This window comes from Heterodontus francisci, chromosome 2, assembly GCF_036365525.1.
Source record: "Heterodontus francisci isolate sHetFra1 chromosome 2, sHetFra1.hap1, whole genome shotgun sequence".
Taxonomy (NCBI): Eukaryota; Metazoa; Chordata; class Chondrichthyes; order Heterodontiformes; family Heterodontidae; genus Heterodontus; species Heterodontus francisci.
The window spans coordinates 162,737,431-162,752,163 of record NC_090372.1 but is presented as its reverse complement, the minus strand read 5'-3'; the positions used below and the strand labels follow the sequence as shown (position 1 = coordinate 162,752,163).

Sequence of the window (14,733 nt, the reverse complement as noted above, 5' to 3'; positions counted from 1 at the left end):
ATTTATGGAGCCACCTCCTCTAGTTAGTTGTTTAATTGTCTACCACCATTCATGGCTAGATGTGGCAGGACTGTCGAGCTTAGATCTGATCTGTTGGTTATGGGATCGCTTAGCTCTGTCTATTGCATGCTGCTTACGCAATTTGGCACACAAGCAGTCCTGGGTTGTAGCTTCATCAGGTTGACACCTCATTTTTAGGTATGCCTGTTGGTGCTCCTGGCATGCCCTTCTGCACTCTTCATTGAACCAGGGTTAGTCTCCTGACTTGATGCTAATGGTAGACTGGAGGATATGCCGGGCCATGAGGTTGCAGATTGTGGTTGAGTACAATTCTGCTGCTGCTGTTGACCCACAGCGCCTCATGGATGGCCAGTTTTGCATGCTAGATCTATTCTAAGTCTATCCCATTTAGCACGGTAGTAGTGCCACACAACACGATGGAGGGTATCCTCCATGTGAAGGTGGGACTTCGTCTCCACAAGGACTGTGCGGTGATCACTCTTACCAATACTGTCATGGACAGATGCATCTGCAGCAGGCAGATTGGTGAGGACGAGGTAAAGTATGTTTTTACCTCTTGTCGGTTCCCTCACCACCTGCCACCTCACCATCATTGATGTGGTCTGTTCAGTTTATTTTCTGGTCAATGGTGTCTCCCAAGGTGTTGATGGAGGGGTTATGCTCACTGTTGTTGGAAATGGTCAGCTATACTGTACCTATTAATAGGATTCAAGGTTGAATAAACATGACCATTTCTAGCTATTTAATTAATTTGCTACATGCAATAGCACGATTTTAAAGGGGGTGCAGGTATAGAGATCTGGATGTATGTATAGTAATCTTTGAAGGTGGCAGGACAAGTTGAGATGGCTGTTCAGATAGCATGTAGAAATCTTGGTTTCAATACAGGGGTAAAGAGTACAAACTGTTTAAGCCCAACTGGAGAATTGTGATCCTATATCCCCTTCAGGACTGTAGGAAGGATGGCAAGGTCTTAGAGAGGGAGCAGAAGAGAGCCATTAGAATAAATATAGGGATGCAGAAGCTAGGGTTTTTCTCCACAGAGCAGAGAACATTAAGGGGAGATTTAATAAACACAAGAACACAAGAAATAGGAGCAGAAGTAGACTATGTGGTCCATCGAGTCTGCTCCACCACTCAATAGGATCATGGCTGATCTTGGGTTTCAATTCCACTTTCCTGTCCGCTCCCCATATCTCTTGATTCCCTGCGAGATCAAAAATCTATCTAAACCAGCCTTAAATGTATTCAATGATGGAGCATCCACAACCCTCTGGGGTAGAGAATTCCAAAGATTCACAATCCTTTGAGTGTAGTAATTTCTCCTCATCTCAGTTCTGAATGATTGGCTCCTTATCCTGAGATTGTGTTCCTGTGTTCTAGATTCCCTGACCAGTGAGTACAATCTATCTGCTTCAAAGATGCTCAAAATCATGGAGGGTTTTAATAACAGTAAATAAGGAGAAAATGTTTCCAGTAGCAAAAGGGTCAGTAACCAGATGGCACCGATTTAAGGTAATTATGAAAAGAACCAGAGGTGATATGAGAATGTTTTTATGATGCATCGATTTATGATCTGAAATGCCATGCTTGGAAGAGTAGTGGAAGTATTCGATGACAACTTTCTAAAGGGAATTCAATAAATTCTTGAAGTGAAAAAAAATTGCAAGGCTATGGGGAAAAGGAGGGGGTACTAATTGGATAGCTCTTTCAAAGAACAGACACGATGTGCCGAATAGCATCCTCTGTGATGTATCATTTTGATTTTATAAACGCTACGATAAAAGCTTACACTAAAACATCATACAATATTGTAAACATATGGCAGGATTACTTAAATCACTTATAACACGCCTAAGCCAAGTTAACCAAACTGAGTTCAAACCCCTCAGATTTACTTTTCGAACGTCGCATGAGCTTGCATTTGCCTTGGGCTGTCAGCGTTACTTTTTCACAGGAGGATGGTGTTAAACTGGTTCGATTACAACTTACAAAACAATTGCCACTTTCCATCACAATGTATAATGGTGAAACCTTTTGATAAGGAGTTCTGACACAAATCCGACATTCACAACTTTTCAAGCATCTTTCTTTCTTTTCTTCTTTTGGGCCTCCTTATCTCGAGAGACAATGGATACGCGCCTGGAGGTGGTCAGTGGTTTGTGAAGCAGCGCCTGGAGTGGCTATAAAGGCCAATTCTGGAGTGACAGGCTCTTCCACAGGTGCTGCAGAGAAATTTGTTTGTTGGGGCTGTTGCACAGTTGGCTCTCCCCTTGCGCCTCTGTCTTTTTTCCTGCCAACTACTAAGTCTCTTCGACTCGCCACAATTTAGCCCTGTCTTTATGGCTGCCCGCCAGCATAGTTGAATGTAAACAAAGAGTTCGCGTTTATGAAATCATTTTCAGTTTGTATACATATGCATGAGTTACTTTCGTTTTGACGTCTGGCTCTAAATTATTTAACCGCTGACATGGACCAGAACTAAATCCTCAACCACAAAGGCCAGTATTGAAAATCTTTATTCCTAACGCAAACATTCGTAGGTTCATACATGATACTAAGACCACCTCCCACCTCACTCTCAACATCCCTCACAATGTCACATTACACACTGCTATATTGTACCACCGCTGAACTAGTTTGCACCAGTGGAACTGCCGGTCCCTCTGGTTGAAATGGGCTCCAATGATTGGATGGTACTGTTGATTGACAGCCCGGCATGTCCTACCCACTTTTGATTGGCTGGCTTGGTTTGTAATGATTGGATAGTACTGATGATTGACAGCTCGGCGTGCCCTTCCCTGCGGTGATTGGTTGGTACTGTCGGCTGTTCCACGGCGGCTGGAGGAAATGTCCTTTTAAAGCCAAAGCATTAGCAAATGCAGGAATTCTCCCGATCTGACTGAGTGTTTCCGGTTGGGTGTGATCTGGGCTTTCGTGCTTGGGGGATTCTCCTGGAGTTTCAGGTAAAAGAAAAGTTGCAGTTTGACCGATGTTTTCTTTTGCGTTTAATGAAACATGACCTTTCTCGGGGTGGTTTCTAATAGACGGCAGAGCGAGGTTGGAACAAAATGGGATGTTTCCAACTGTGGGGTTAAAGTAAATACATCGCCTGAGGCCGTGGTTGCAACAAGCATCCCAAGTTCTTTATAGTTAAATAATTAAAACTTTTGAGTACTTGAATTCATGATTTACCTTTGCTCAATGCAGCAAATTTGCTGTGGTGTTATCATGTAATGGGGATGTTTATTTCGCTGTAGAAAATGTCGAAATCGCTGAAGAAAATAGTAGAAGAATGCAAGGAAAAGAATCAGACAGAATTGGATTTGTGTGACAGGGGAATCTCCAGTATGCTGGATATTTCTGGACTCTGTAAGTGCAGTACTTTTTCCTTTACCTTTTCACTCTTTTTTTTCTCTAATAATTGTTCCATAAATGGCAACTGTGTTTTGATCTCTTGTTGACAGAAGTTTGGAGTTACAGCTATAGTGGAGGTAGCAGTACCCAATCAACAAGCTAACTTCTTCAATAGCTGACCCTAACCTAGAACATTTTGTGTCACTTAATCATGAAGTTATTGGGTGTGCAATAAGAGGCATGTAATAGAATTGTTACTTTTTTTTTGGTGACACTGGGCAAGCCATCAAGGCACTTCCTGCCTTTCCAGCCCCAGCAACTGCTATATCTTAAGTTTCCTTTCAGTGCTGATTAATTTTTTTTGTTTCTTTAAAAAAGTGACGCTTATTGGTGTGCTGCATGCAAATTTTTTTTTTTGCTGATTTCAGGAGTCCCCCTTTTTAATAGCCTGCCAGCTAAATCATACACAAAAGTAAGTTTCATTTATAATGGGAGCACATTTAAACAATCAAGGAAAGATGATGACACCATTGAAAATGTAACTCCCTTATTCAAGAAAGGGTGTAAGGACAGGCAACTACAGGCCAGTTAGTTTAACATCAGTGGTGGGTAAGGTTTTAGAAACCATCAGGAAAAATCTCATTGGACATTTAGAGAATTTGAGTTAATTAAGGATAGTCTACATGGATTTGTAAAAGGCAGATCATGCTTGACTAATCTAATTGTATTTCTTTGAAGTAACAGAAGGTTGATGAAGGGAATGTGGTGGATGTTGTTTATATGGATTTTAAGAAAGCATTTGATAAGGAACCACATTTTTTTTTAAAAGGCTGTTTTCAGGAAATTGTAGCTCATGGAATAGGAGGGTCAGTGTCCAATTGGATTTAAAAAAAAAATTACTTATTGACAGAAAACAGCGAGTTGGAGTAAATGGTTGTTTTTCAGACTGGAGGAGGTAGACAGTGGCATTATATAATTTGCTGATGACACCAAACTTGGAGAGCGGCCAACAGTGAGGATGATATGAATTGCCTGCAACAGGACATAATAAGCTGGCAGACTGGACAGAGGTGGTAGATGGAATTTAATATTGACAAGTGTGAGGTGATGCATTTTGGCAGAAGGAATAGGGAGAGACAATATATAGCTAATGGCACAGTTCTAAGATGTATGCAGGAACAGAGGGACCTAGGGATGCATGTGTATAGATCTTTGAAGTTGGCAGGACATCTCGAGAGAGTGGTTAGTAAATCATATGGGATCTTGGACTTCATAAATAGAGGCATAGCATACAAAAGGAGGGAAGTTATTCTGAACATCTGTAAAGCTCTGGTTAGGCCTCAACTGGAGTACCGCGTCCAGTTCTGGTCACCACACTTCAGGGACGATCCTAGAGGGTATAGAGGAGATTTTACCAGAATGGTTCAAGGGATGGAGGACTTTAGTTACAAGGTTGGGTTGAAAAAGCTGGGTTTGTTATCCTTAGAATAAAGGAGATTGAGGGGAAATTTAATAGAAGTGTATAAGATTATGACAGGTTTAGATAAATTAGACAAGGAAAAACTGTTCCCATTAACAAAAGGTAAAAGGACTACGGGACACTGATTGAAAGTTATGGGTAAAAGGTGCAGGGGAATATGAGGAAGCACTTTTTTTTACGCAGTGGGTGGTACTTGCTGCCCACAACAGTGGTGGAAGTGGAGTCAGTCAATGACTTCAAGAGGAAGTTGAATGGCCACCTGAGAGAAATAGATTGCAGGGCCACGGGGATCGAGCCGGGGAGTGGGATTGACTTCATAGCTCAATGGAGAGCTGGCATGGACTCGATGGGCTGAATGGCCTCCTTCTGTGCCATAAATAACTCTGACTCTATGAGCTACTTATCCAGATACTGTCTGAGAGTTGTCATTGAGGGTACTTGATCAGCCAGCTTTTCCTGATGTAAAGCATAAACCTGTCCAAGACTGGCCTGGTCATATGTGATGTAACTAGGTCAGTCTTTTAAGCATGGGATTACTTTTAGCTGAGAGAACTTTTTTTTTTAATAAAGATGGTCTTCAATCAAGGTCTAGTTTTTCAAAGCTTTTTTCTTAACTCCCAAATGGACAGTAAATATGTGAGGCAAACAAACATTTTAAAAGTTAATTTTATTATGGGGTAAAGGTGAGAGGTTCAAAATGGCCAAGGAGATTTTAAAATGGGGAAGACTTGATGGGTAAACAGAATTGCTGTTTCAACTTTTTGTTGCAATAAAATCTGTTTCTCATGTATGGTTCTGATGTTTAAGTACCCGTTACAATACATAAACTAAGAATAAATATAACTGGTGGGTCCAGGGATGCAAAGTTTTGGACAATTTTGTTGACGATCTAAATTTTAAAGTTTGATTTCCTTTTAAATTGGAATTCTGTGGCATGTAACTTGTCTTTAAACATCCATCTAAGGCTCAGAACAACAGTGTGTTGGAATACTCTCCTCTTACCTGGATAAGTGCAGCTTGAACAAAACCCAAGACAAAGCAGCCTGCTTTATTGGCACCCCATTCACCACCTTAAACAGTTACTCCCTCTGCCACTGGTGTGCCATAGCTGCAATGTGTGCCATCTACAAGATGCACTGCAGCAACTCATCGACAGTACCTTCCAAACCTCTACCACCTAGAAGAATGAGGGCACAAGGCCTGGGAACACCACCACCTGCAAGTTCTCCTCCAAGTAACATTATCCTGATTTGGAACTATATTGCCATTCCTTCATCATTGCTGGGTTAAAATCCTGGAACTCCCTACCCAACAGCACTGTGGGTGTACCTACATTACACAGGCTGTAGCTGTTTTAGAAGGCAGATCACCACCTTCGAGGGTAATTGGGGAAGGACAATAAATATTGGCCTTGCCAGTAATGCCCACATCCCGTGAATAAATAAAGAAAATCCTATTTAGAATTGCGATAGCACCATGCAACATGATGGATGCTGGCCTTAGTGATAAGACGGGACTTTGTCTCCACAAAGACTATGCAGTGGTCACTTCTACCAGTACTGTCATGGATAGATGCACCTAGTTAGATAGACTGAGGAGGGTAAGGTTATGTAGGATTTTCCCTGATTTTGATTCTTTAGTACCTGCCACAAGTCTAATTTGACAGTTATGTTCTTCAGGGCTTGGTCAGTGTTGGTGCCACTGAGTCATTCCTGGTGATGGACACCAAGTCTAGAGTACATTCTATGCCCTTGTTACCCTCTGCTTCTTCCAAGTAGTATTCAAAATGGAGTACTGATTAATTAGCTCAGGGAGGGCAAGAGTTGGTAATCAGTGGGAGTTTCCCTTCCCACATTTGACCTGATGCCATCTGACTTGTGATCCAGAGTGAATGTTTAGGATTTTCAGAGCCACTCCCTCATGACTCTATACCATTGTACCTCTAATGGATCTGTCATCATGGTTGGACAGGACCAACCAAGAGATGGTAATACAGCCTGAGACCTTGGCTGAAAGTCATCTTCACAGAATCTTACCTTTGTCAGGCTTTTGCATAGTCTATGGAGCAGCTATCCCAATTTTGGCACAAGTCCCCAGATGTTAAGTGAGGGGGACTTTGCAGGGTTGAAAGAGTCTTGTGTGTTGTTGTCATTTCCGGTGCCTAGGTTGATGCTGGGTGGTCCATTTGACCTTTTTCATGGGAGTTTGATACAGCTGAATGGCTTGCTAGGCCATTTCAGAGGGCAGTTAAGAATTAACCACATTGCTGTTGTAGTTGAGCTGGAGTCACACAGGCCAGCTGATTTCCTTCCCTAAAGCACATTCGTGAACCAGATTAGTTTTAAAAACCAATCTGGTAGTTTCATAGTCATCAATACTGATACTAGCCTTTTATTCCAGATTTATTTAATTGAATTTAAATTCCCCAGCTGCCATGTTGGGAATTGGCTCAAAAGAAAATGGCAGGAGTGGGTACTAAATATTTCTGGATGGAAGGTGCTCAGGAAAGATAGAGCAGGAAAAGAAAGCAGAGGGTGGCAGTATTGATTTAAGGAGAATATTACATTGCTGGACAGAGGATGTCCTGGAGGGATCAAGAACCAAATATATTTGGCTAGAGCTAAGAAACAATAGAGGTACTATTACACTACTAGTTCTATTCTATAGACCACCAACTAGTGGGAAAGATAGAGGAACAAATATGTTAGGAAATTACAGAAGGGTGCAAAAGAGTAATTATAATGGGCTACTTTAATTATCCTAATATAGACTCGAATAATAACAATGTAAAGGGCAGAGAAGGGTTAAGAGTTTCTGAAGTGCGTTCAGGAGAATTTTCTACATCAGTATGTTTCCAGTCCAATGAGGAAGGAGGCATTGCTGGATCTAGTTCTAGAGAATGAGGTGGAGCAAGTGTCAGTAGGGGAACATTTGGGGGATAGTGATTGTAGCATCAAAGTTTAGGTTGGCTATGGAAAAGGACAAGGAGCAATCCAAAGTAAAGATAATTATTTGGAGGTGAGCCAATTTCAATCGGGTGAGAACTGATCTGGCCCAGGCAAATTGGAAGCCAGGATTGGCGGTGATGGGTGCCATGATTGTTGTAAAAACCCATCTGGTTCACTAATGTCGTTTTTAGGGAAGGAAATCTGCAATCCTTACCTGGTCTGGCCTACATGTGACTCCAGACAATGTGGTTGTCTCTTAACTGCTCTCCAAGATGGCCTAGCAAGTCACTCAGTTGTCAAGGGCAATTAGGGATGGGTAACAAATGCTGGCCTTGCCAGTGATGCTTAGGTCCCATGAAAGAAAAAAAAACAGATGTCGGGTGGGTATTTTAATTATGAATCAGGTTGAATGTAGAAAATTCAGAGGGAAAGTGAAAAAAGAAACAAGGAGAAGAGACTGGCAGCCAACATAAAAGTGAATCCAAAAGTCTACTATAGGCATATAAATAGTAAAAAGAGGAGTGGGTCTGATTAGGAACCAAAAAATGGGTTTATGCATGGAGGCAGAGAGCATGGCTGAGGTATTAAATGAGTACTTTGCATCTGTCTTTACTAAGGAAGAAGATGCTGCCAAAGTCACAGTGAAAGAAGAGATAGTTGAGGAACTGGATGGATTAAAAATTGAGGAGGTATTAGAAAGAATGCCTGTCTTAAACTTGATCAGTCACCAGGACCAGATCAGATGCATCTGAGGAAAGTAAAGGTGTAAATTGGAGAGGCACTGGCCTTAATCTTCCAGTCCTCCTTTAGATACAGGGGTGGTGCCAGAGGACAACAGAATAGCAAAAGTTACACCCTTGTTCACAAAAAGGTGTAAGGATAAGCCCGGCAACTACAGGCCAGGCAGCTTAATCTCAGTGGTGGGAAGGCTTTTAGAAACTGTAATGCAGAACAAAATCAACAATCACTTGGATAAATGTGGATTAATTAAGGAGAACATAGCAGAGATTTGTTAAGGGCAAATTGTGATCATCAATTTTTTTTTTTTGGTGAGGTAACAGAGGTTTGAGGGTAACGTGGTTGATGTGTGCATGGACTTCCAAAAGGCAATTGATAAAGTGCCACATAACAGGCTTGTCAGCAAAGTTAGAACCCATGGCATAAAAGGGACAGTGGTAACCTGGATATGAAGTTGGCTGAGTGACAGGAAACAGTAGTGGTCAACAGCTTTTCAGACTGGAGGAAGGGATATAATGGGTTTCCCCAAGGATCTATATTAGGACTACTGCTTTTCTCGTTTAGGTCATTTTGGTGTATAGGGCACAATTTCAAGATTTGCAGATGACACAAAACTTGGAAGTATTTTGAACTGTGAGGGGGATAGAGATAGAGTTCAAGAAGACATGGACAGTGTTAAACTCCAGAAATCTTCTTGTAGAAGGATAAGGCTGGAGCCTATATTTATTCATTTTCACAATTGTTGTGCAGAGTAAAAGGATTACAAACATGTAGCTCCTCACTCAAATCCCTCTGTCAGTGAGTGTCTTTTAAGTGCTCAACTAAAACCCTAATTAATTCCCTTCACCTGCAAATAATCACACAATTAACAGATTCCCTTCTTTACAATACAATTTTGATTTTGAAATATTCTTTGAGCGTGCTAATGTATCAAAATTAAATTCCATATGGGTACCAAGTTTTTGCATTGAGATGCCCCTCATCCAGCACCTTCAACAATCTCTTTGCACTCACATTTCTCTTTGTGAAACAATCGGATAACTGACTGGCATCTACCCATTTAAGTTTGGAGATTTCCTTTCTCTCCAGCATTTGTTTCAATCCAGCGAGATCACTACATAGTCTTTTTCACTCGCACCTTTTTATAAAGTGTACATTGTCTCACACAGAACGATTATCTACACTACATTCAATGGGTATCCTATCTTCAGGATGTCCCTTGGTCAGAATTTCACCCAAAATATTTGACTAATAGAACCCCATTTCCACTGCCTCCACAAGACCCAGTGTTTCCACAGCTAACGTGCTTTTAACAACCTGTTTTATTTTCTCAGCCTCTCGAGTTGTATATAACCGCTACGAAGTCAATAAAAAAAAAAAATGAAACCGAACAGACCACCCGGCATCGACCAAGGCACCGGAAACTACAATGGCAAACCCAGCCCTCTTGACTCTGCAAAGTGCTCCTGACTAACCTCTGGGGGCTAGTGCCAAAGTTGGGAGAGCTGTCCCACAGACTAGTCAAGCAACAGAATCATACCTGACCATGTCCCAGACACTGCCATCACCATCCCTGGGTATGTCCTGTCCCACCGGCAAGACAGACCCAGCAGAGCTGGCGACACAGTGGTATACATTCGGGAGGGAGCTGTCCTGGGATTCCTCAACATCGACTTCAGACCCAATGAAGTTTCATGGCATCAGGTCAAACATGGACCAGGAAACCTCCTGCTGATTACCACCTACCACCCTCCCTCAGCTGATGAGTCAGTACTCCTCCATGTTAAACAGCACTTGGAGGAAGCACTGAGGGTGGCAAGGGCACAAAATGTACTCTGCGTGAGGGACCTCAATGTCCATCACCAAGAGTGGCTTGGTAGCACCACTACTGACTGAGCTGGCTGAGTCATAAAGGACATAGCTGCTAGACTGGGTCTGCAGCAGGTGGTGAGGGAACCAACAAGAGTTAAAAACATATTTGACCTCGTCCTCACCAATCTGCCTGCCGCAGCTGCATCTGTCCATGACAGTATTGTTAAGAGTGACCACCGCACAGTCCTTGTTGGGACAAGTCCCGCCTTCATATTGAGGATACCCGCCATAGTGTTGTGTGGCACTACCACCCATGCTAAATGGGATAGATTTAGAACAGATCTAGCAATGCAAAACTGGCCATCCTTGAGGCACTGTGGGCCATCAGCAGCAGCAGAATTGTACTCAACCACAATCTGTAACCTCATGGCGTGGAGTGCAGGAGGGCATGCCAGGAGCAGCACAAGGCATACCTCAAAATGAGGAGTCAACCTGGTGAAGCTAAAACACAGGACTATCTGCGTGCCAAACTGCGTAAGCAGCATGCGACAGACAGAGCTAAGCAATTCCATAACCAACAGATCAGATCTAACTCTGCAGTCCTGCCACATCCAGCCGTGAATGGTGGGGACAATTAAACAACTAACTGGAGGAGGTGACTCCACAAATATCCCCATCCTCAATGATGGGGGAGCCAAGAACATCAGTGCAAAAGATAAGGCTGAAGCATTTGCAACAATCTTCAGCCAGAAGTGCCGAGTTGATGAACCATCTCGGCCTCCTCCTGAAGTCCCCAGCGTCACAAATGCCAGACTTCAGCCAATTTGATTCACTCCGCGTGATATCAAGAAACGACTGAAGGCACGAGATACTGCAAAGCCTCTGGGCCCTGACAATATTCCGGCAATAGTACTGAAGACCTGTGCTCCAGAACTTGCTGCGCCCCTAGCCGAGCTGTTCCAGTACAGCTACAACACTGGCATCTACCTGGCAATGTGGAAAATTGCCCAGGTATGTCCTGTACACAAAAAGCAGGGCAAGTCCAATCCAGCCAATTACTGCCCCATCAGTCTACTCTCCATCAGTACAGTGATGGAAGATGTCATCAACAGTGCCATCAAGTAGCACTTGCTTAGTAATAACCTGCTCCGTGCCGCTCGGTTTGGGTTCCGCTGGGGCCACTCAGCTCCTCCCCTCATTACAGCCTTGGTTCAAACATGGACAAAACAGCTGAACTCCAGAGGTGAGGTGAGAGTGACTGCCCTTGACCTCAAGACAGCATTAGACAGAGTATGGCATCAAGGAGCCCTAGCAAAACTGAAGTCAATGGGAATTGGGGAAAACACTCTGCTCGTTGGAGTCATACCTAGCACAAAGGAAGATGGTTGTGGTTGTTAAATGTCAATCTTCTCTGCTCCAGGACATCACTGCAGGAGTTCCTCAGATTAGTGTTCTAGGCCCAACCATCTTCAGCTGTTTCATCAATGACTTTCCTTCAATTATTAGGTCTGAAGTGGGGATGTTCGCTGATGATTGGTGCTGAACATTGCAAATTCGCGACGACTCCGATGTTGAAGCAGTTCATGCAGAAATACAGCAAGACCTGGACAATATCCAGGCTTGGGCTGATAAGTGGCAAGCAACATTTGTGCTCGACAAGTGCCAGCCAATGACCATCTCCAACAAGAGAGAATTTAACCATCTCCCCTTGACATTCAACGGCTTTAACATTGCTGAATCCCCCACTATCAACGTCCTAGGGACTACCATTGACCGGAAATTGAACTGGAGTAGCCATTTAAGTGGCATGGCTACAAGAACAGGTCAGAGGCTAGGAGTCCTGTGGTGAGTAACTCATCTGACTCCCCAAAGCCTGTCCACATCGACAAGGCACAAGTCAGGAGTGTGATGGAATACTCTCTGCTTGCCTGGATGGGTGCAGCTCCAACAACATTCAAGAAGCTCGACACCATATAGGACAAAGCAGCCTGCTTGATTGGCACCCCATCCACAAACATTCACTCCCTCCACCACAGTGGCAGCAATGTGTACCATCTACAATATGCACTGCAGCAACGCACCAAGGTTACTTAGACAGCACCTTCCACACCCGTGACTTCTACCAACTAGAGGACAAGGGCAGCAAATGCATGGGAACACCACCTGCAAGTTCCCCTCCAAGTCATACACCATCCTGACTTGGACCTATATTGCCGTTCTTTCACTGTTGCTGGGTCAAAATCCTGGAACTCCCTTCCTAACAGCACTGTGGGTGTACCTACCTCACATACACTGCAGCGGTTCAAGAAGGCAGCTCACCACCACCACCTTCTCGGGCAAAAATGCTGGCCTAGCCACCGATGCCCATATCCCATGAATGAATTTTTAAAAAAACCATCCAGGATAAAGCAGCCCGCTTGATTGACACCCCATCCACCACCTTGAACATTCACTCCCTCCACCACTGATGCACAGTGGCAGCAGTGTGTACCATCTACAATATGCACTGCGGCAATTTACCAAGGCTCCTTTAGACCGCACCTTCCAAACCCACTACCTCTACCAACTGGAAGGGTGTGAGTAGTAAATGCATGGGAACACCACCACCTGCAAGTTCCCCTCCAAGTCACACACCATCCTGACTTGGAACTATATCGCCGGTCCTTCACTGTAGCTGGGTCAAAATCCTGGAACTCCCTTCCTAACAGCACTATGGGTGTACCTACCTCACATACACTGCAGCGGTTCAAGAAGGCAGCTCACCACCACCACCTTCTCGGGCAAAAATGCTGGCCTAGCCACCGATGCCCATATCCCATGAATGAATTTTTAAAAAAACCATCCAGGATAAAGCAGCCCGCTTGATTGACACCCCATCCACCACCTTGAACATTCACTCCCTCCACCACTGATGCACAGTGGCAGCAGTGTGTACCATCTACAATATGCACTGCAGCAATTTACCAAGGCTCCTTTAGACAGCACCTTCCAAACCCACTACCTCTACCAACTGGAAGGGTGTGAGTAGTAAATGCATGGGAACACCACCACCTGCAAGTTCCCCTCCAAGTCACACACCATCCTGACTTGGAACTATATCGCCTGTCCTTCACTGTAGCTGGGTCAAAATCCTGGAACTCCCTTCTTAACAGCACTGTGGGTGTATCTACCCCACATGGACTGCAACGGTTCAAGAAGGCAGCTCACCACCACCTTCGCAAAGGCAATTGGGGATGGGCAATAAATGCTGACCGGGCCAGAGACGCCCACATTCAATAAATAAAAAAAAAACTGAAGGACAAATTTTCCCATTTTCACCCGTCAGACATACTATGAAGCCAGCTGCACTCAAATACCCCTCAATAAGATTAGCATGTGAAGCATCACTAAAAATTATTAGCTTCATATTTTTTGGGTCACCTAAGGATGGGAACTTCAGTACATATTCCTCCAGATTTAGTTTTTTCAATGTTTGATTTGCCCTTAAAACATTTTCAACTTTTGGATGTTTCATCATCGTGCTTAACTCCAGCACATCAAAACTAACATTAGGTCTAGTCTGAGAGCACAACTCATTTAATTGACACACCAGACTTCACAGTTGCTCAGTCTCTGCTTTAGATATGTCATCACAGAAAGTTGATGATCTAACACGATTAACTGGGATGGGAGGAAAGCTCTGTAATAGGATTGTTGATTCAAACTTATTCTGCTTGATATCTAAACCAATATATTTAAAGACCCCACAAGCCTGACTCCCGATTTTAAATTCTGCCTTAATAATATCTCAATCTGCAGTACCACCCCATAAGAAATCATCAACATGCATCATGAAGATACCTGAAAGTTCCCCTTTATGATACCAATAAAGCATTGTAGGATCTGCTTTTAGTTGAACACAACTGATTTTCAACAAAACCGATCTCACTGAGAAATACCACACCCTGGAAGCATCATTGAGACCATTGACACATTTGTTCAGTTTCCATAATTTTCCTTCTGCAACTGCAGCCTGTTTAGGTGGTTTCAGAAACACTTCTCTCTGGGAAAAAAAAATCCCCTTGCAGAAATGCATCTTTTATGTCAATGGATCTACACTCCCATGAGTATATGGCCAAAAGGATTTTCAAGATTACTTTTCCAGCTGTGGGAGAGTTCACTTTAACATCGGTATCCCCCAGTTGCTCTTCAAAAACCCCTCGCAACTAACCTTACTTTAGCCTTATAAGTTCCATCGGGAAGGACTTTTTCAGTACAATTCCATCTGTGTGACAAGGCCAGCTGTACCCTATCTGGTTCCTCAGAATAGGCTCCAAAATCTCTCCAACTCTAATTCCTTTTGTTTTGCTTCTCTTTATTAGTTTATCCTCAAGTTTA

The 14,733-nt window shown here is 43.3% G+C and overlaps 1 protein-coding gene across 2 annotated transcripts in view; it reads left to right on the top strand.

Annotated features, from left to right (window-relative positions):
* The first annotated feature begins 2,838 nt into the window (after positions 1-2,838).
* The window catches only part of rsu1 (Ras suppressor protein 1), a 241,752-nt gene continuing 229,857 nt past the window's right edge, over positions 2,839-14,733 (top strand). Inside the window, exons 1-2 of one of the 2 annotated variants that reach the window (XR_010976961.1) lie at positions 2,839-2,987; positions 3,282-3,393. Coding sequence is in view for 1 of the 2 variants with exons in the window: in XM_068051598.1 (XP_067907699.1) it covers positions 3,285-3,393 (109 nt within the window). In the remaining variant the exon portion in view is untranslated. The remainder of the gene's footprint in view (positions 2,988-3,281; positions 3,394-14,733) is intronic. The other variant, XM_068051598.1, reaches the window with a different exon arrangement.